Genomic DNA, 21,530 nt, shown 5'->3' on the forward strand with positions numbered 1-21,530 from the left:
AGCAACAAGGTAAAATTTCTAGTAAAATGTAAAGTTTCTAGACCCAACTAAATTGGTACACTTAAAGTTTTAAATTACATGCTTCATATAAATAGAAAAGTTTTTTTGTCGCATAGACAGCTTTTCACGACGATTAAAGTGAAAAAGATTAAAAACAGTTTTGTTAGCTCAGTGGGACCGATTTATCCATCTGTTTAACTATCTATCTACATATTTATCCATCTCTATATATACTTATATATCTCTCTTTATATCTATCTATTAATCTATCCAAATATTCATTTATCTATCCATCTATCTATTTATTTTAATGGTGGAGGGTTAACTTGGCCAATGTTTGATTATATCCCATTCTCTATCTGTATATCAAGCAATCTATCTATTCATTTATCTATATATTCATTTATCTATCTATCTATCTATCTGTCTGTCTAATTATTTATTTATCTTTCTATCTAACAACCAATCTATCAATCTATTTTTAGAGTGGAGGGTTGACTTGGCCAATGTTTGATTGCTCTAGGTAATGTGCTTTTTAATAAGGTTGACAGTACCCATAACAGAGATGCTTGCCTTATAAAATTATTATTTGTTTCGCCCCCAGTGTCAAGGGGAGGGTAAGTGGAAGTGGAAATATCCTGAAACCATTCAAAGATAAAGCTTCCCTGGAAACTAAAACCCTTTAAGACCATTAATTGACGATATCTTTAGCTTCTGATAAAAACCTTACTACTTTATATTCAGATGGTCGAAGTCCATATTTAAAAACTCCAAGTAAATAGAATAATTATCTCATACAAAATAATTTAATTCAAAAATTATCCTATATAATCCTATTTATGTACAATTTTGTTTAAATTCACAAATTAATGCCTATTAAGTTCTCACACTCTACAAGAGTTATTTTTTGTTTGTCCTTTCTTCTGATTGTAGAGGTTTGCTTTTATGGATGATGTCTTCCTTGTTTAATTTTGATAATTATGAAAAATGTATAACAGTTATGATAATGTGTGATTTAATTAAGCTTTTAAACTTTAAACAAATTCTATGCTTTTACACTGAAGTTAATCCTAATTTTGAAAAGGCATGATAATGTCTGTATATTAAAGAATAAGTATGTCCTTTTATTGTATCATGAATCATTTAGGCCATTTGCAACAAATTTATGTACAATTTTGTTTAGACTTACAAATTTAAGCTCATTAAGTTCCGACACTCTACAAGGGTTATTGTTTGTTTGTCCTTCCTTCTGATTGTAGAGCGTCGCTTTTATGGATGTTGTCATCCTTGTTTAATTATAATAATTATGAAAAATTTACAGCAGTTAGGAAAATGTGTGATTTAATTATGTTTTGCATTTTAAATAAATTCTATGCTTTTACTATGAGGTCAATCCCAATTTTCAAAAGATATAAGGAGGGAGGGAATATTGGGTCCTTTATTACACTGGTCCCCAAAGTTTTCTTATATGTTGGATTAACAACCTTTGGGACTTTTAAATTTTGATTGGTTGATTCATAAAGTTGAGTTTTTAAACCACTAGTTGTAATCATTGTGTATGTACAGTACATCAATTTATCAATCATTGTCTTATCCCTTTAATCATAAGTTTAATATAAATTTTCTTTTTAACGAAACATGATAAGGGTCTCAAGAGAGGTTAGGAGAACGAGAGAGAAAAAGAGAGGAAATCTAGTTGTTTTGTAAAACCTTTTTTTTCTTAATTAGGTGCCAGACTTATCAAATTAATTATGATTATTTTTTCAAGCTTTGTATATAACAATGGATTTAATATTTCTTGGATCTTTCACCAGATTTTTATATTCTCTATTAAAATGAAACTTGTAGCTAGTTAAAATAACTATCTCTCACTCCCCCCTTTACCTATCCCCTCCCCTCTAACTGGATTAACGAACTGACCAATAAATAATGAGGGAAATAGGTAATTAATTTAATGATCATTTTTCCCCTGTCATAATATCCATGTATATTCTGCATCCATTTATATAGCAAACTTTGCTTATTTATTCATTAGGATTATTTATTAGAAGCTGAGATACTCTATAAATAGGGTTCTTATGTACGTTAGTCAGGCCGTCAGTCCATAACACTATAAGAAAATGGAATTTGAAGACAACTAAAATTTTAGTGAAAAATCCTATAGGTGTGCATCTAGTCTATACATTTTGTTTGTCTGTCAATCGATCATGGTTCAAGGAAATAAGCATTATCTTTCAAATGTTTTAAAGTTTTTGGATATTCTCTCACTTTTTCCCTTTGTTTAGACAACTGAACATCTTCTATATAACTCACTTTTTCTCTTTGTCTATTCCATGAGAATTTTGTGCTTCTTTGCTACTTATGGATGTTGACATCCTTGTTTGCTTAATTAGAGTAAAACATTAGAGGGGGAAGAGGATAAAAAAACTGTATGTCCCCACCCTTAGAACCCTTAGCCGTCTTTCATTTGTGTCTTGAAAATCAACCAATATTGTCGGGAATATCAACACAGACAAGTAGCTACAAAAGAGCAGAATTCGATTTGCTAGGAGACAAAAAAGGTTCTCAACAGGGGGATCCAGGAAGTTGTCTGGTTAGACATCTATATTCATAGATTTAGTTTTGCTTATATATTTGTTCATTTACTTTAGGACTGCAAGACTCTACAGAAGTGGTGTTATAACCTATCACAAGTGCTTAGGTGTTATTATTTACTTAAATTTTTTATAACAAATGGATTAGTCGTTTTTATCTATTATAGATGTATTATAGACAGCTTTCCCGCAGATATTAAAATAAAAAATATTAAATCAGCACCAGGGGCTAGGAGTCCTAGGCTAACAAAACTTGTATTGATCTTTAAAATTTTTATTTCATCTGTAGAAAATTGTCTTTAATATAATGATATACATTATTTTTCTATATGGCTGAGAAGGGGTTATTATACTTATTCTTAAGGGTTATTCAATGGGAACTTTTTTAATTTACAAAATTGTTTTGTTTTTATAATATCTTTCATGTTAAAAATTCTTATTATTGCATGATCTAATTTTGTTAAAGTATTTTTTTCTGCAAAACCTCATCTTTTACCTTATATTCTAATCTTTTTTTTGTAATTTTTATTAGAAAATTTTGTCTGTCTGTCTGTTTGTAAAATAGGATCTCTATAACTTAATAACTATAATAACTTTCTCTTTTTAAATCTAATATAAACAAATTAGTCATCAAATTTAATCCCTCTCGCCTAAAATTTTTTAGAGGCATCTAGGGGTGTAGCTGCTTGTTAACAATTTAATCGCTTTCAGTTGATACAACAAATAAGAGTATGAATCCTGATACTGGAGTTTTTAGAGTGGCCCAAGGTCAGGAAGGAATATACCAGGTAGTTTTTGTCCTAATTTATAGTAAAGGGAAAGTTTGTCTAAGAAAATTAGGCCATATTAAAGAAGGAAAAAATAAGCTGGAAAAATTGTCCTATAAAACAAGGGTATGAATCAAGATAATGGAGTTTTTAGAGTGGCCCAAGGGCAGGAAGGAATATACCAAGTAATTTTTTCTTAAACTATAGTAAAATTTGTCATATGATCAAAGGATAGAAAATATTGTTTTTTGTTGCGTATGACTCCAAATACAGATTATGCATATATACCTTAATTCATTTTTTAGATATCCTTTACAGCAAAATATGTGGCAAACAGTAATGGCAGATTTGGGGCCTGGTCAGATGTTCAAGTTAATGGAAAGGTGAAAATATTTGTTGCATTGTATTATAGACAACTTTCCTCAGATATTAAATGGAAGATTATAAAATTAAATTCAGTTTATGTTATGATTAATATTTTAATATTCTTAGAAAATTGTCTATGATATGATACAATACATGAATTTTAAGTATCGATGAGAACAGGTTCTAATCCAGCAGATATTAATTATTAATCAGTTTTGAAGTCATATTGGAAAAATAAAAATATGGGTACCTGTAAAATATAATTTTTCTTGGCTTGGCAGCCGCCTGTATGCCTCAGTAAAATGAAATTCTTAATTTTTTAAAAACCAGCTGGAAGTCTTAAACTGACCCAACTAGGACAATCCCTCTTTCCCAAACATCCTTAAAATTATCTTTTATTGTAAGAATTATATGATTAAGCAAAATGTTGAATGATATTTTTGATAATTTAGGTGGTAGCTGATTCTCAAAGGTTGGGCCCCATATCAAATATATAAAAAAATTTTAATATGAGATTCAATTTTCAGTTAAAACTCATTAGTCATAAAATTTTTATTGGTTAAGATCTCTTTCATTTTTGTTCAATAATAATATTAAAAATATTTTAAATATGTGACAGTTTTATAAACAGTTACTAAGTTGTGTTAGAAGCTTTCATAAAGCAGGATTACATCAACTTCAGACAAACTACCAGACAATTGTAATTTTTTCCACCAAGTTGAAATTCATACTAGCAGCTATGGATGGACTGACGGGGAAATAATATTTTTGAGGAACTATTTCTCTTGGTATATAAAGATTTTGAAATATATAATACTTAATGTGGTTCCTTTTGGTCCACACCTAGAAAATATAATATAATAGAACCATGTTGGTTAGAGAAATCATATGCTACATAGACAGAGAGACACCCTGTTACTTTTTTGTATAAGGATTTTGAAATGTATCCAAAAAATATAACCACCCCCCCCCCCAAGAGACAGACAGACAGACACCCTGTTACTTATACATAAGGAATTTTGAAATGTATATTACATAACATGGTTCCCCACCTAGTATATAGTATATAATAGAACCTTGTTGGTTAAAAAAACCATATCCTACAAACAGGTAGACACCCTGTTACTTTCAAATTTTGAATTATATATTACATAATATGGTTCCTTTTGGTCCCCACCTAGAGAATATAATGGAAACAGTGGCACAGAAATTTCTACACATTCCATCATTCTGCTCCATGAACTAAGGTACCCAAAGTTTTATAATAATGTTTTCTTTTTTGCTGGCTCAACAAATTTGTTGAATTGATTGATTGGTTCATTAAATCTAGTGTCCAAAAATTTCAACCAATAATTGTAAGGGTAATTTTGTGTATCCACACTGGGGATATACATCAATTTATTGGCTATTGTCTTATTCCTTTAGATCCCTATATTTTTCATCACAAAAAGATAAATAGAAAAGAATGACAACATTAAAAATTAGTGGATTAGTCTGCCTTTCTGTATCAAAGTATCTTACTAACTGCTGAACCAATATGGTTCTCCTTTGCTATGTAGCTTCTCATATGTTCATGGAAGTATTTTAACTATTTTGGGTACAGGCTAACACCACACTTCCTAAAAGAAATGCCTCCTCCTCAAAAATAGAGGCAAATCTGCTAGTAGCAAATGTCAAATACATATGCAATAATTTATGGATATATGTTTTTTTTTCAGGTTAGGAGATAGAGTAAATGTCGTCTTTAACAAGGAAAACCTTTTAAGCAAAAATAGAAATTAAATTTTTCCAGAAATAAAAAGTTACAATATGATATTTTATTATTTTCCTTTTCAAAAAATTATAAAAATTATAGAGTTGCTATGCTTCCAAAATCGTACCTAACTGTTACAGGAATCATCATGCAAAGTTTGAAGAAAAAAAATTTAAAATCTTTGCTTTTAAAAAGTAGATTGTGACAGGATGGCTCCAGTTTTATCCACAGTGATGATGACCATGATGTTCATTTTGCAGTTCAGAAAGTCTCAAATCTTCCTGTTTAATCCAGGCCAGGCAGGGAGGAGACAATGGACAATGAATTACACTGGTACCCAAAGTTTAATTACCACATAATCTTGTTTGTTGTCACAAAAACTTTCGCTGCAAATATTTAATTCCAATTTGTTGTTTTTTAAACCTGTAGTGTAAAAACATTGAACTACAGAGTAAATTTGTTTATTTTTCTTGAGGATGTAGATCAATTTATCGTCCATTGTCTTATCCCTTAAGATACCTGGTTTAGTGATATTGTTTGTAAAAATTATGCAAGTTAATCTGATAACAATCTATCCAGTATGGCTTTAAAAAATATTTATATCTGCTGGATTAGAACCAGTTCTCAGCTATACTGAAAATCATGTAAAGCATTGTATTACAGACAATTTTCCACAAATATTAAATGAAATTAATACCAATTATGTTAGCCAGGGACTCAGAACTAATAAAATTTGGTTTTAATCTTAAAATTTTTTTTTCTTCAAAATCTGCAGATTGCTGTCTATAATACAATGCATTAAACAACTATTTATGTATCTAATTAATATCTAATAAAAGACAAACTTTTCTTATATTTAATTTCTTTCTTACACTTACTAGTTTTACATTTATTTTTGTGTGAAGCGTAGTAACTCTATAATCGTTACCAGAAAGTCTATAAATGCATTTAAGTAAGTTATATTCATCTGATTTTTGGAATCATGATTCTTAGGACAACAATGTACTATATTGTTTGCAAAGCATCTCTATAAACGAATCCTAAAATGAAAGTATGATCTTTTACAGTATCCTGTATTTACACAATTTTGCAACAAATTTATGCACAATTTTGTTTAAACCTATTTATGTTCTGCTTATTAAGTTCTGCCACTCTACAAGAAGTACCCCTTGTTTTCCTTTCTATCTAATTTTAGAGTTCGCTTTTAAGGATGTTGTCATCCTTGTTAAATCATTAAAATTAAAATTGTTTTCTAATGGCAAAGCTACCTGTTTCTATGTAAATTGTTTTCTAGTGTTGCTTTGTAACCGATTAATATCCTCTGGATTAGAACAGGCTCTCAGTCATATTAAAAAATTATGTATAGCAGTGTGCAATAGACAATTTTCCACGGGTATTAAAATAAAAGTCAGAAAACTAATGTCGCTTTGTTAGCCTGGTACTTCAGCCATTTTGGGGGGCTAACAAAGTCGGTTTTAATCTTATAATTTTTTATTTTATATCCGCGGAAAGCTGTCTATAATACGATGCAACAAATAGCTATTGAAATAATCATGTTTGTTGCTCATGATAAAGATAAAACATTTTTCATGGTCCATAATATCAAAACAAGGATAACAACATCCATAGGTAGCACAGCAAAAATGATAGCTATTTTTCATGAAATAATTATCATAAAGGTAATTCTGATACCTAGAACAAATAGGCTAATTTTATATTTTTTGTTTAGACTTCTAAATACTTAATACTGAATGTTTTGTTTGTTGTTTGTCTTATTTGATAAGCTTTTTTATGCGTTGTTTAACATTAGGTAATGGATTTATTATTGCTTGGATCTTACACCAGATTTTTCAAGTTAAGTGAACTCTGTAACAGGCTAAAATAACGATCCCATCCCCCTCCTTTACAACATCCCCTCCCCCCCCCCCCCTACTGGATAAAATGCCCGACCAATTATTGCAAGTGGATATTGCAACCTGAATTGAAGCCAATTTTTCTCCTGTCATAATAACCATGTTTATTCTACATTCATTCTTTAAAAGTAATGCATTCTTTTACAAAATCAAACCTGATTTGGAGTTTGTAAAATTGATATAATACAATACAAATTTTACCTAACCCCAAAGTGTGACACCAATACAATATTAGTCTTGAGAACATACTTGATTACTTGATTGTTTGTTCATTGTCGCTCAATTGAAAATTACAAATTCATAAATGTCATAATAATATCACTTTGTAGTAGGACAAACTGACTCAAAAATCAGCCATGTGACGTCATAAAAATTAGGGATTACATGACTGATTTTTGAGACACTTTGTCCCAATACATTACCTTCCTAGACTACTACCAGCTTAACCCATGGCCTCTAGGGGCTTTCCACCTTCTACCCCATATAAAAAGCCTTAAACCATCTTCTGCCTTTTCTTATAATTGTCAAAATATGTTAAACTTAAAACGTATTTTATAATTGAAAAGGTTCTTTATAACATTGGTATATTTATGTAAGAAACAAGTATGGCAAAATCCATTAAAGCGAAGCTCTAAAACGGTAGGACAAATGAACATTAACACTTGAGTGTCAGAACTGAATAATCATAATATAAGTGTATAAAAATCGAAACAATGTATAAGAAAATTTGTTGAAATACAGCTTAAATACTGGATATTGTTTAAGGACATACTTACGTTTTTAGTAATTGTTTATAGAGATGCTTTGCTTATAATATTGTACTTTGTTGTCCTATGATTATAGAAAAGCTTCACTTTTAAAAATTACCTGAGCTGGATCTTTTAATGTGTAGCCGTTGCCGTTGCCGCTGCCCTAGCCGTGGCCGTAGTCGTAGCCGTAGCCGTAGCCGTTCCCACTGCCAGTGCTGCCAATAAAACTTGGATTTTTAAAAGATTTTACAGCAGCGCAATGCCAGCTATCTTAGAAATATGGATCTCTAAAATATTCGGATCTACTGCAGTTCACGATAAAATATTGCTGGTAAGCAATGTTTCCAAAAATCTATGAATTTTAAAGGCTGCTAGCTGCCAAACGGCTAAACGTACAGATCCTACTCGCACACTATTATAAGTGGCATAAGAAGGCCTTACAAATAATCTGAAATAGCCAAGATCCAATTATGCACAGGGAAAGCTTCACTGAAGAAAAAACGCGTAAAATAGGTCTTTTTCGCGCATTTCTCTTCACTGCGAGATAATTATGCATTATTGATTTATGGCTATTCCAGATTATTTGTAGGCCTTCTTATGCCACTTAAAACAGTGTGCGGGCATGATCTGTACATTCAGCCGTTTGGCAGCTAACAGCCTTTAAAGTTCATATATTTTTGGAAAGATCGCTATTAGGTTTAGTGGCTGTACCTTTGGCAGCGGCAACGGCAACAGCTACACATTTAAAGATCCAGCTCTGCAGACTTTACAATTTTACTGTTTTATTGTAACATATTTGAATATATAATAAATGCTTATCACACTGTTATTAGTCTTTATCTTTTTGTCATAGAGAAAGGCCACAGGTTCTTGTAGCAAGGTATCTCTAACTTTTCATTTAAATATATTTATATTTTTGAAAAATCTTCATGGAACAAGGGATGGAATAATAGATAAAAAAATATATCTACCTCCAATCAATTGTATAATTCTTCCGTTGGTAGCTTACAAACATTGGGACTTACAGAATAATTCAACTGTCATTGTCATCTCCCTTTCTTAAAATATCATAACTATGATCTATGAAGTTAATTTATGTAAATGGCAATCCAATTAAATGTTTCTTTTTTTTCTTAAGGAAAGTTTGTCTATTTTCCACACACACATAGAAGATTCACCAACAACAGGTAAAAGAGTCTTTAAAAGCGAAGCTTTTCTACAATTAGGGTCGTCCGTACATCTGTTTTCATAATGATTCCTGTTAGGTAGGAATAAGAAAGAGGAGCAACTCTATAATTGTTACCAGAAAGTTTTTTGAAACAATGATGCCTAGGACAATAAGGAACAATATTCTCTAAGTATGTAAAGCAAGGATAAAATATACATAAAGATAAAGATCTAAAACTCAAATGACATTATAACTTATCCTCCTAAGAATCATCATTCAAACAAACTATAAAAATATAAACATGAAAGTAAGATGATTCTTTAACACCTAAACTTATGTATATCTTTTTGAGACAAACAGCCAGAAAGACAGAACGATTCTTATTGCTTTTTACAATTTATTTAAGTAACACTTTTATTTTATTAATATTATTTCTGATATATATTCTTTTTAAGTTAATGATCGCCATCAACTTTAGAGGAACCACCCACACCTCCCCCAAGAAAAGAAATTAAAGACACCATACCCTTTCCTGTGAACACACCTATATAAACTCATGCCACCATCTAAGAAATCATTATAATATGGAATTTTTGCACAATATTTGATATCTAATAAATATTAATTGTTGATACCTCGTTGTAATTGTAGCTCTGTTACTCTACTATGTGTAGATTGGTCTGTCTGTTTGTTTGTTTGTGGGTCTGTAATGTTTTCTTTCCACATTTTTTTCTGATTCTGTTTGAGGATTGGTAATATCGAATTAGCACAAAGACAAAGATGTTTTTTTTTATTCTTTATATTTTTTTGGGACTTTAGTGAATTAAAATAAGGGTTAAGTTAAGTGTTTTAAAGTTTCAACCATTAATTTTAATCTATAAAAGGGGTAATTTTGTGAATAATTATTGGGGATGTACATCAATTTATCGGCTATTGTCTTAACCCTTTAGATCCCTGGTAGTATATCTATATAAGTATCCCTGTCCCTCACTGACTCACTCAATTATATTTGACATTAGGGTCAGAGAGAGAGAGAGAGGTGACAATTGGTTGTTTATTACACTAGTCCCCAAAGTTTCATAGTGACATTTTCTTATTCGTTGGCTTAACAGCTTTGGGGACTTTAGTCAATATTACTGAGTTGATTCATTGAGTTGAGTGTTCAACCACTAATTTTAATCACAGAAGGGGTAATTTTGTGTAATATCATTGGGGATGTACATAAATTTATCAGCCATTACCTTATCCCTTTAGATCCCTACATGAGGGTGCTTTAAGAGTATATTCTATTAGTAGGGAGGGAGAGGACATTGGACTGTAAATCCCATAGTACCAATGGTTTGATAAATACGTTTTTACATTTGTTTGCTTGAAAACTTTGAGTGCTTTTTTTCATCTTTGATTGGTTAATTGTCTTATCCCTTGAGATCCCAGGCTGTACTACACTAGATCTGTGTAGATCACAATAATTAAAATGCGTCTTTAGTATCAAATTAAAATCATCTCTCTCTCTTTCTTTCTCTCTATTTCTCTTTCTATCTCACTCTTTAAAATTCTCTCTCTATATTTCAAAAGTTCATGTCTACTATATGGCTTTATTAAATGTAGTTGCGGCTGACATAATTACCCAGTGCAGTGGTAAAAGGATTAGACAATGGTCGATAATTTGATACACATCACCAATGATGGTACACAAAATTACCCCTTCTGTAGATTACAATTTGTAGTTGAATCGTTTATACACTCATATCAAAATCCCATAAAAGTCTCCAAAGTTGGTAAGTCAACGAATAGGAAAATGTTAATATAAAACTTTGGGGACTAATGTAATAAACAGCGCTACTATATGGCTTAATAAAAAAGTGTTTTTTCTCATTTTCTTGTATTACTTTGTTATTGTTTTAATAATTTCTTTTAAATCTAAAAGTCCCATTTAGATTTATTTTAGTCAATCAATATATGTTTGTGACATTTTAAACAGGGATCTAAAGGGATAAGACAATGGCCGATAATTATATGTATATCCCCAATCATGATACACAAAATTACCCCTATTGTAGATTACAATTAGTTGTAGAAATGTTCAGAAACTTAACTAAATGAATCAACCAATCAAACTTCATAAAAAGTCCCTAAGGTTGTTAAGCTAAAGATTAGGAAAACGTTATTTTAGGGTTGGGGACTAGTGTAATAAACAGCCAATGTCCCCTCCATCCCTGCATTATAAAGCTAATGATCGCTTTAATGGTTATTTATGACATCGTATTATAGGCAGCTGTCCGCGGATATTAAGTTATAAGATTAAAACCAGTATTGTTAACCCCAAGGGGACAAAGGCCCAGATTAACAAAATTGGTATTAATATTACGATTAGAAAACTGGCTATAGTACTATACGATAAATGGTTTTTCAGTATGGCCTAGAAGTGGTCTAAATCCAGCAGATATTAATCGGTTTGGTAGCCAAAAAAGCCTTAATATCATTTAAGTTTATACCAGCAGCTACGCCCCTATAGGCCTCTTGGGGCAATTGAGAATAGGGGGGTGGGGTGAATACGATATCTCAATTTTTTTATTTTAGATTTGAAAAGAAAAATAAATATAAAAAATGGAATGGGTTATTTATTTCTAGGGGCGATTCTCTTTGGAGGGTGATACCCTCCCCCTTAAATAGTTGTAAATCTTTCCAGGACCTATGGGAAGCTACCCTATAAATGAGATCCTTCAGTAAAAACAAACCGACAGTCAAACATCCTATTAATTAAATATAAGGATTAGATTGACTTTGAGTATGGGGTGTATTCAGACAGACTGATGTATGGACAGACAAAGTAAATTTTACAGAAGAATAATTTATAATTGACTAGCGGCTGCGCCTCCAGTTACTAGGGCCTCTATATTTGAAAGGTTATGTATAAGGAAAGGCAGAAAAGTTGTCTAAAATCATCCAAAGACTTTGATTTAAAATTAAATAGCCTGAAACCATTCCAGAAAATATGTGAAGTTTCCTTCAAATGAAGAACTCAATCGGTTCAATATCCTTTTAAATTTTAAGCTGCATAAATAAAATAAAAATATTTTTTTTAATAGGATGTTTGTTTGAGAATTAAAATGACCTTAAATGTACACTTTAATTTCTGTTATCTTTAAATTATAAGTAAACATTTTAACAAAATACTTTTACTTTGGAAATCTCCATTCCATTTTCAATTCATGTTTAAATGGATACATAATATACATGGATATATTGACAGGGGTAAATTTATAGTCAATTTAGCTTGCTGATAAGGATTTCATTTATTAGTCAGATCATTCATCCAGTAGGGGGTGGGGATGTGGTAAAGGAGGGTCGACTGGGGGTATCATTATTTTAGCCAGCTGCAAGATGAGCATTGCTTTATCAGAGTACATGGAAATATGGTGCAATATCCATGTAATATTAGATCAATTCATGTTTTAGAAACAAAACTATATTTTCTTGTTATCTTTATATACGCTGTATTATAAATTGGGATTTCTAATTACGTTTTCTAACTAATAAATATTATGTATTACAAACTAGCGGCTACACCCCTAGAAGGTATTAAGGTGAGAGGGGGAAAAAAGAAAATAGCTTAAAACCATCACAGGACCAGTGCAGTGGGTATATTCCCTGAAGAGTAGAGCCCAATTGTTTTAGTGGTTACTGAGATCTTAAGATTCAAACAGACAGACAGATGGACAAACGGACAGAAGGACAGACAGACGGATAGATGGAAAGACGGACAGACAGACAGACAGACATCGTTCTACTTTGTATTTTAGATAAACGTGGACACATTAAAGTTCAAGTTTTAGAGACGTAGCATTTTTTTTTATCTTTGCATAACCTTGCTTAATCATTAGATTTCTAATTACGTTTTATAAATAAATTAGTGGCTACGCCCCTAAAGGACTCTAGGGGCACTAGAAGCGGAGTGGGGGTCGACATCCCCTCATTTTCAAGTATATTTTTTAAAGCCAAAAAATTATATTAGGTCATTTTTTTCTTGGGAGCGTGGTGTTACCCTCCCCCAAAATAGTTATAAACCTTAAAATGACCTACCTATGCCAAGCTACACTGTGAAGGAGTATCATATCGGTTCAGCGGTTAGGGAGATCCTTTGCTTCAGACAAAAAAGCTTACTACTTTATATAATAGGACTAGTTTATTTGCTTATTTGTTTTAAATTTTTAAAAAATTGCAGGTTTTTTTTTTTTTGAGTTGGAGAAGTCCTACCCCTCAAGAAAATAGCCTGAACCCATTAACAAATCAGCATGTATATTCCCTGAAGAGTAGAACCTGATCGGTTCAGCAGTTATCAAGAGCTTAAGCTTCAGACACACTTTATATTATAGATATTTATTGTAATAATGTGGCCATTTTACACAAATAATTTATTGATGACGGGTAGATTCAGAGTCAGTTTTTGTACAGTTTCATTAAAATGTTCAAAACACAGAGATTTTGACATTAAAATATTGATTTAATTTTTAGGGTGTATGCCCAGTTAAGTCTTGTAAACTGCTGGATCGATTAATCCACGCTGTTTAGGGAATTATTGGTATGGTCATTAGCAGGTTTTAGGCTATTTGGTGTGTGATTAAGATATGAAGGTTACGTTGAAGTCTGTATAAAAGTATTAGGGTGACATTTTGTTTGTCTGCATTTAAAACTGCTATTTTGCTATCGCTCTGTTTTACAGTGAAGCTTCTTGTATATCCAGGGTGGGTTTTAACTATTTTTGGGGAGGATACCTTCAATTTCATGACAGTGTTATGAAAAAAATACCCCCCCCCCAAAAAAAAAAAAATATCTACTTGAAAGCAAGGGAATCAATCTCAATTTTAGAGTAAAACACCAGAGAGAGAAAGGGTTAAATAATTGTATTTCCCTATTGATATGACCTTGTGCCGACTCTTAATTGGGGCTTTGAAAATAAACCGATGGTACCAGGAATATCAACACAGCCAAGAAGCACAAAAACAATTTGTTAGCAGACAAAAAAGGGTCATTGAAAGAAGGGGGAAGTAGTTATCAGTATATACATCTATACTATAGATTTGTTGTTTCAACTTATTCTACCTTAACCCCCCCCCCCACCCCTCCTCATACGCTCTTTAAAGTGTTCCTAGAGGCCTATACTGGCGAAGCCACTAGTGTTGAGGAGAAAAATAGAATATTGATAAAAATTATCCATCCGGCAAAAAAACGTGAACTTCATGTATTCAATAAAAATTCTCAGAATAAAATTATTTAAAAATGCTTAGTTAAACAATAAAAAGATAAGAAAAGTAAAATTGTATGCTCTAATAGGCAGGGAACACCATTTAATGTTAAAACAAGGATGTCAACATCATAATAGCGAAGCTATGAAATCAGAAGGACAAACGAATAATAACACTTAAGTAGAGTGTTTAATTTTAATAAACAGACCATTCATTTGTCCATAAAAAGTGTACATAATTTGTTGCAAAATTGTGTATATACAGGATACAGAAGAAGGAAGTATTTTCATTTTTTAAATCAGCATATTTATATAAAGGGATAAGATAATGGCCGTTAAATTGATGCACATCCCCAACTTAATAAACCAACCAATAAAAATTCATTAAAAGTCCCAAATGTCCCTTCTCTCTCTGTCAATAGGCACTTTGAAAGAATACGCTGCTTTGCTTTTGAGGATGTTATCATCCTTGTTTAAAAATAAAGTTTCTCTGTCATTCCGTAATTGATTGTTAATTTTGGTTTGGTGAAAGGTGAAAATATACTCTTAGTTACCATCTTTAAAAACGCGGCAACTTAAAAAATCTTTACCTCCATTGCATTGTAAAAAGAATTGTTTTTTCTAGTATTTGAATGTTATTTGTAACATGGGTTTTTATATAGATTGTTATTCCTAAGATGATAAGACAAAATATGTTTTGCTCAGACTTAAAATGACACTAGCAGCTACGCCCCTAGAGGCCTCTTTGGGCACATGAGTTGGAGAGGGGGTTGATTTTGACTACCCATTTTTTATTTTAGATTTAAAAAGTAAAACTTTAACAAAATTTGGAGAGGGGGTGATTTTTTCTTGGGGCGATTTCTCCTGAGAGGTTGGTAATACCCTCCCCCAAAATAGTTGCAAACCATCATAGGACCTATTAGAAGCTACACTGTAGAAGAGAATCGTATCAGTTCAGCAGTAAACAAGATCCTTCGGTTCAAACAGATAGATAGACATCCTGCTACTTTATTATAAGGATCATGTTTCTATTTAAAGTTAATGATTTTTTGTCTCACAGCATTGTTTAATATATTAAGCTTCGCTTCTGTGGTTGCTTTTATTCCTAATTTTACTTAATCCTTATAATAAAGTAACAGGATGTCTATGTGTTTGTGTGTTTGTACCAAAGGATCTCGCTAACCGCTGAACCGATCGGGTTCTCCTTAACAGGGTAGCTTCTCATAAGTCCCGGGAAGGTTTATAACTATTTTGGGGGAGGGTACCACCACCCTCCCAAGAGAAATGACAAAAAAATCAAAAAAATTTAAAACTTCAACGTCAAATAAAGAGTACATAAAAAAATAACTTTAACAAACAAAAACATTTAAAGAGCCACTAGAGGCCTCTAGGGGCGTAGCTGCTAGTGTATACATAAGATATAAATTAGTGAAGCCTAAAATCTCTTTCTTTTCTGTTATCTCTTTTCTCTCTATATCACTCTCTCTCTATCGCAATCTTTCTCCCTGTCACTTTCTTTATATCTCCCTTTCATGCTGTCTTTCTCTCCCCTCCCCCTCCCTCCTCTCTTTCTCTCTCTATCGCGCAATCTTTCTCTTCGCAAATATATCAATGGGTGAAAAAAAAAAACAATTTATCGTCTTAAATAGGCACAAATTTTGGCGATTGAAAACAAGGATATTATTATGTCTGTCTGTCCTTCCGTCTAAAGCTTTAGATCTCTGTAACCCCTGAACCAATGGACTCTACTCTTTAGGGAATGTACCTACAAGCCCTTTGGATTTTTAATAGCAACTTTGTTGTTGGTGGGACACCCCCAACCCCCCTTTCCTTCTTTTTAGTTTTAAGAACAATTCTGCATAGAAGGGGGGGAGGGAGGGGCATTACTACTATGGGCTTTGCCCCTAGATTCTCGGGGCAAAGCCGTTAGTCTAGATGTAAAACAACATTTTTGTTCTTCTATTCTTTGACAACTTATACTTATGAACAAAATGTTCTAGTACACCATTTGCAAATAAGTTACAAAATCCTATTTTGAATTAAAATATTAGGTGGGGTGACGAATGGACATTTCATTAGATTATAGTGAAGCCTCGCTACTAAAAACTAATCTTATTTGCTTATATAAATCTAATTCAGTTCAGAGCTGTTATAAAAAAGTATGGTTTTATTTAATATCCTAAAGATATCTTTATAATAAAGTAACATTCTGTCTGTCTGTACCAAAGGATCTTGCTAAATGATAAACCAATAAGGTTCTCCTTTTAAAATCAGAAATAAAAAAACATGTCGAATCCAATTCCCCCCCCCCCCCTCCCTCAAGTGTCACTATAGGCCTCTAGTGGCGCAGTCGCAAAAAAGAATAAATAGGACTTAGCTTCACATGATGACGTCAATGGAAATGTTTTTAATATAAAGATAAAAAATATTTTATTGTTTACTTATTAAATATTATAAAACTAAAAGTGTACATTAATTTTGTATGATAATATTTAGTAGCTGAGCTACTCTAAAAGTTTTGGAATTTGTTTGGTTTCTACATTTAACTTTTAGTTTTCATATTTCGGCATTTTCCCACAAAGTATCTTGTTAAACAGTGAACCCATCAATCTAAATTTAAAAAATTGAAAATAAGGGGGTAGTTTTTTGTTTATTACTTAAGGTTTGGTTAGGTTAGGTTATATTAGTTTCTAGGTAGCCCCGCAGGTTAGGGCACCACAGGTACTGGCAACCCTAAAGATAATGGAACCCTGAAGGGGTTAGGCATACAAAAATTACTTCCTCTCATCCCTTATTTTACATTTGTTTATATAATATACTAAAGTTTCGCTACTAAATGAATGCTAATATGGAACACAATTATTGGTCAGTTCTTTCATCCATTAGGAGGTAAGGGGATGGGAAAAGGGGGTGGATGCTGAATTGTTGTTTTAGACACCTGCGAGTTTTACTTTATCAGAGTAAATGAAAATCTGGTGCAACATCAGAGTAATAATTTATCAATTACTATCATTGTCCTTGATATTTTTCATGTTAAGCGTGGAGGAGAAAACATTATAAAAACTGTGTATTTATATATGAAAAAAGAAATTATCTAAATTGTATGACAACATACAAACCAAGCATAGCTTATCCTTACATAAAATTAAAAGCAGATAAGTGTAGAAGGGAGGTGGATATAACCTCTAGATGTTCACTCCTCTGTACCCTCCTTAACAAGGGTCTAAACACTCCTGATAAAATCCCCCCCCCCCCTCCAACTACAGCCAAGGAAGGAGAGTGTCATTGCCATCTAGTGGGGTGTATCCACCGCCTTAACCTATTAATATTATCTCCCTATTACATGTTATACCACCCCCAAAAAAAAAAAAACTTTAGTTTAAAGGGATTGTCAAAATTGTAAGGTGGCAAACTGTAGAACTGGTAGAGAAGGTGTGTAAACATTTGAGTGAATAAAATAAAAAATAAAATGGTGTAAAGTTTAACCTTAAAGAAGCTTCACTGCAAAGGAGAGCCATATGGGTCCAAGAGTTAACAAGACACAAACAGACAGACAATCAAACAAACATATTTTATTTAAGGATTAATATCCTATTATAAAAAGTAGTAGGTTTTTTTTGTCAGAAGCCTTATATCATAATAACTACTGAATTGATTAACTTTTAGGAAAGCTTCACTAAGGTCCCAGGATGGTTTTAGGCTGTTTTATTTTTAGATATATGACAAGAAAGATTGTCTTTGGATGGTTTTACCCTTTTTTTTCCTGCGAATTCTATACCTCTTTGAATACAGATATCCTAGATACTAAGGGCGCAGCCACTAGTATTCGTATATAACACTAGACCAACTTAAATATGACACTTAAAAACGGACCTTGCAGCCGCCCTAAGCCAGACTAATCCTCAAATTTATTTAAACCATTTGAATTCCTTTTTCTAATTCATTGATAAAATCCTTGTAGATATAAAAAAAAACCAATATACATTAAATGGTTCCCAAAGTTTTATAAACTTGTTCTCATAATTATTTGCTTCAAAGTTTAGAGAGTTTTTATTAAAATTTCATTTTTGGTTCAAAATATCCAGAAGTGTAAAATCCCTATTTATGAAGTAGCTGCGCTACATTATACTTAAAATATGAAAAATATTCTGATAAATTTTATGGAGAGAATTTATTTCTCTAGTTTCCAAGAATTTTCTTATCTTATGCTTACGTTAATTAAACCTATTCTACCTGGCTATAAAGCTACTCTAATACATAAATATATGTATGTCTCAATGACTCAAAAATAAGAATAAGATTTTCTTAGCTGCTATTTATGATAGTTGACTATAATTATTGTTAATGGAAACAATTTGTTTTAGAAAATAATCAGTCTTTATTTTAAGTTTTTCAAAAACATATTTATAGGCTATGAGCAAACAGGGTCCTAGCCATACAAAACTGCAGGGATCTTCCAACCTTTGCCTACCCTATCCTAACATAAAATAATCATCAAAAATACGTTTTTTTTATTTATTGCAAGATTTACCTTATATCACCTGATTTTTATATCTGCAATTTTTAAAATTATAAGCTTTGCTACTTATGGAAAGGTGTTGTTCTTGTTAAATTATCAGATTTCTATATGATGTGTTTAAACAATGTTAATTCCTAAAGGCAAAGGTTTTTAACATTTAACATATGTCCCTACTTCTCCAATATCATTTTTATGTTTTAAATGTTCCTTCTCCTTCTGATAAAATTAATTTTATCTTTTTTGTTACTAATTTTCAATATTAATAATCTATTATTGTCCTATTTCTTTAAAATTCTAAATGATTTACTTTAAGCAAGGCATCTTTATGTTTATGTTTAAAATGACTAAGCTAGATTTGCTTCACTAAGATAGGCCATTGATAATGAAGATTTTTCTTTAGAATATATTCTATTATGAAGGAACAGTAGTTACTAATTTAAAATATTATGGTTGAGATAGATTTATAACTGTTAAACTTTACTTTTAAGATTATTAGTGTTTACATACCTGCTTTAACATAACTTATCGTCCTTGATAAGTTATAAAATTATTATAACAAACAGCATGCACAAGAGATAAAGAAAATATTTAAGAAAATTCTAGTTAGTAGTTATTTAGCCATTCAGGATGGTTTTCTTACTATTCCTGTTAATAACTTTTGTAACAGGTAAAAGTCTTAACCTTTATTTGCCCAAAGGGGTGGGTTGGGCTAGGGGGGGGGGGGAGGGGCAACAACTTTCTATTAACTTCTAAATATGTTATTTTAGATTTTTGTTATGAAAATATCAGGTACTTCTTTAGAACTTTATTTATCAACCTTTGTCTTTGGGTACTTTATTTTTCCCCAAAAAAGCTTCATATAATCTATTAAATGTTTCTTTCTCTAATGATTAAGGATTTTTTCAGGGACTGTTAACCCTAAGAAAATTATTTTCAGTTAGTTTTAATTGCAATGTCATAATTAGAAACTATTTCAAATTTGTGAAAATTGTGAAAAGGATTATCTAGGTCTAGTGTTTGTGTTGCAGAATAATGATTTTCAGTCAACATAATTTCATAATATGATACATTTCACACAAAAAACATACACCTCCGATACTAAACTTTAAATGAATAATTTCATTGATCAATAAGGAAATTAGTGTCATATAAACAGCTTTTTTATTTTTTTTATTGGATATAATAAGTAAATTTTTATAAACAAGGGGGTAGCAATCCCCTTTTCTTAATTGGAAGTATTTGCAGAAAGATATTTAAATCAAGTACAGATTATGCTCTTTAGAATATAAACTCTATGAATCTTTATAATTTTTACATTCAGGTTCAGATTACTGTGATGAGCCTACAGATGCTAATTGCCAAAATGTTGAAGACAATGGAGTTTATACAATCTTCAACAGATGGCCATGTAAGAGTTAAATGAATTAAGTTATAAGCTAATTTTTTAGGATTTATTTAAATATACTTATTATTATATATATAAAGGAGAAAGGATGGCTTGATATCATTTTGTCTGTGTGACTGTATGCCTTTGTGTGTAAAAATAGTTTGTAAACAATGTGACTTAAAGTAAAGCTTCTTTAGATCAATGAAACACTTTTGATTATGAAACATTACTTTCATAAAAATTGTTTATATTCATGAAAATAAAAATCTAAATAAGTTTATTCTTAGTCTTCCTTCTGGTTGTCTCACAGACTGGAAAATGCAGTGTCTTCGTCTTTTACACCCAGTTTATAAAAAATCATTTTATGCAAAACTAGAGGCACACTACTATTCCTCAATATCCCTGAATAATTACTCAAAATTTTGACAATGATTCAAGATATAATATTTCAACATTTCAATAATTTTTAATTTGTATTTAAAGGTGATTGTAAGAAACGCTGGTGGTGTGAGGATGGAAAACTTCAGACTGACAGCTGCACACCATATAATGGATATGAAAGATGTAATAATTTTTTTAAACAAAGTTTTAAGTAGAACTGTGTTGTTAGTTATATGTATCTATAAAAACAAAGTAGAATGATGTCTGATTGAACATCTGTTAGTTTGTCTTAAGTTCAAGATCTTGGTAACTGCTAATCGGATTTAGTTCTAATCTTAAGAAACTTACGGTTCCTGCAGTGCCTTTGAAATATTTTCTTTGAGGATGGGACACCCTCACCCCCCAAAAAAGAAAAAGTGTCCCCTAATTTTTTAAAATAACAACAAATAAGGGTGGTTGGGGAACCCCTGAAACACCATTTGATAGCATTTAACTTGAGATAAATTGTGCCAGAGAGTAACTTTATTTAGAGGATTTTTCAATAATATTTTTGGCTTAAAAAATGATTCTATATAAGAAAAAGGGAAGCTACTATTATTAATATACTATACCCTTCCCTCCTTTTACTGTAATGAATTAAAATAGGGAGTCTAAATCTATACTAAGGGTTTCCAAATTAGGATTTAGC

The 21,530-nt window shown here is 31.4% G+C and overlaps 1 protein-coding gene across 1 annotated transcript in view; it reads left to right on the forward strand.

The window, feature by feature from the left end:
* Positions 1-5,509, forward strand: part of LOC145333388 (uncharacterized) — a 10,959-nt gene extending 5,450 nt beyond the window's left edge. Inside the window, exons 4-10 of the mRNA XM_080178505.1 lie at positions 486-523; positions 2,652-2,701; positions 3,306-3,382; positions 3,667-3,744; positions 4,180-4,199; positions 4,909-4,974; positions 5,446-5,509. Coding sequence (XP_080034631.1) covers positions 486-523; positions 2,652-2,701; positions 3,306-3,382; positions 3,667-3,744; positions 4,180-4,199; positions 4,909-4,974; positions 5,446-5,509 — 393 coding nt within the window. The remainder of the gene's footprint in view (positions 1-485; positions 524-2,651; positions 2,702-3,305; positions 3,383-3,666; positions 3,745-4,179; positions 4,200-4,908; positions 4,975-5,445) is intronic.
* The last annotated feature ends 16,021 nt before the right edge of the window (positions 5,510-21,530 follow it).

The sequence above is a fragment of the Acartia tonsa genome, chromosome 12 (assembly GCF_053477335.1).
Source record: "Acartia tonsa isolate MP-2025a chromosome 12, ASM5347733v1, whole genome shotgun sequence".
Taxonomy (NCBI): domain Eukaryota; kingdom Metazoa; phylum Arthropoda; class Copepoda; order Calanoida; family Acartiidae; genus Acartia; species Acartia tonsa.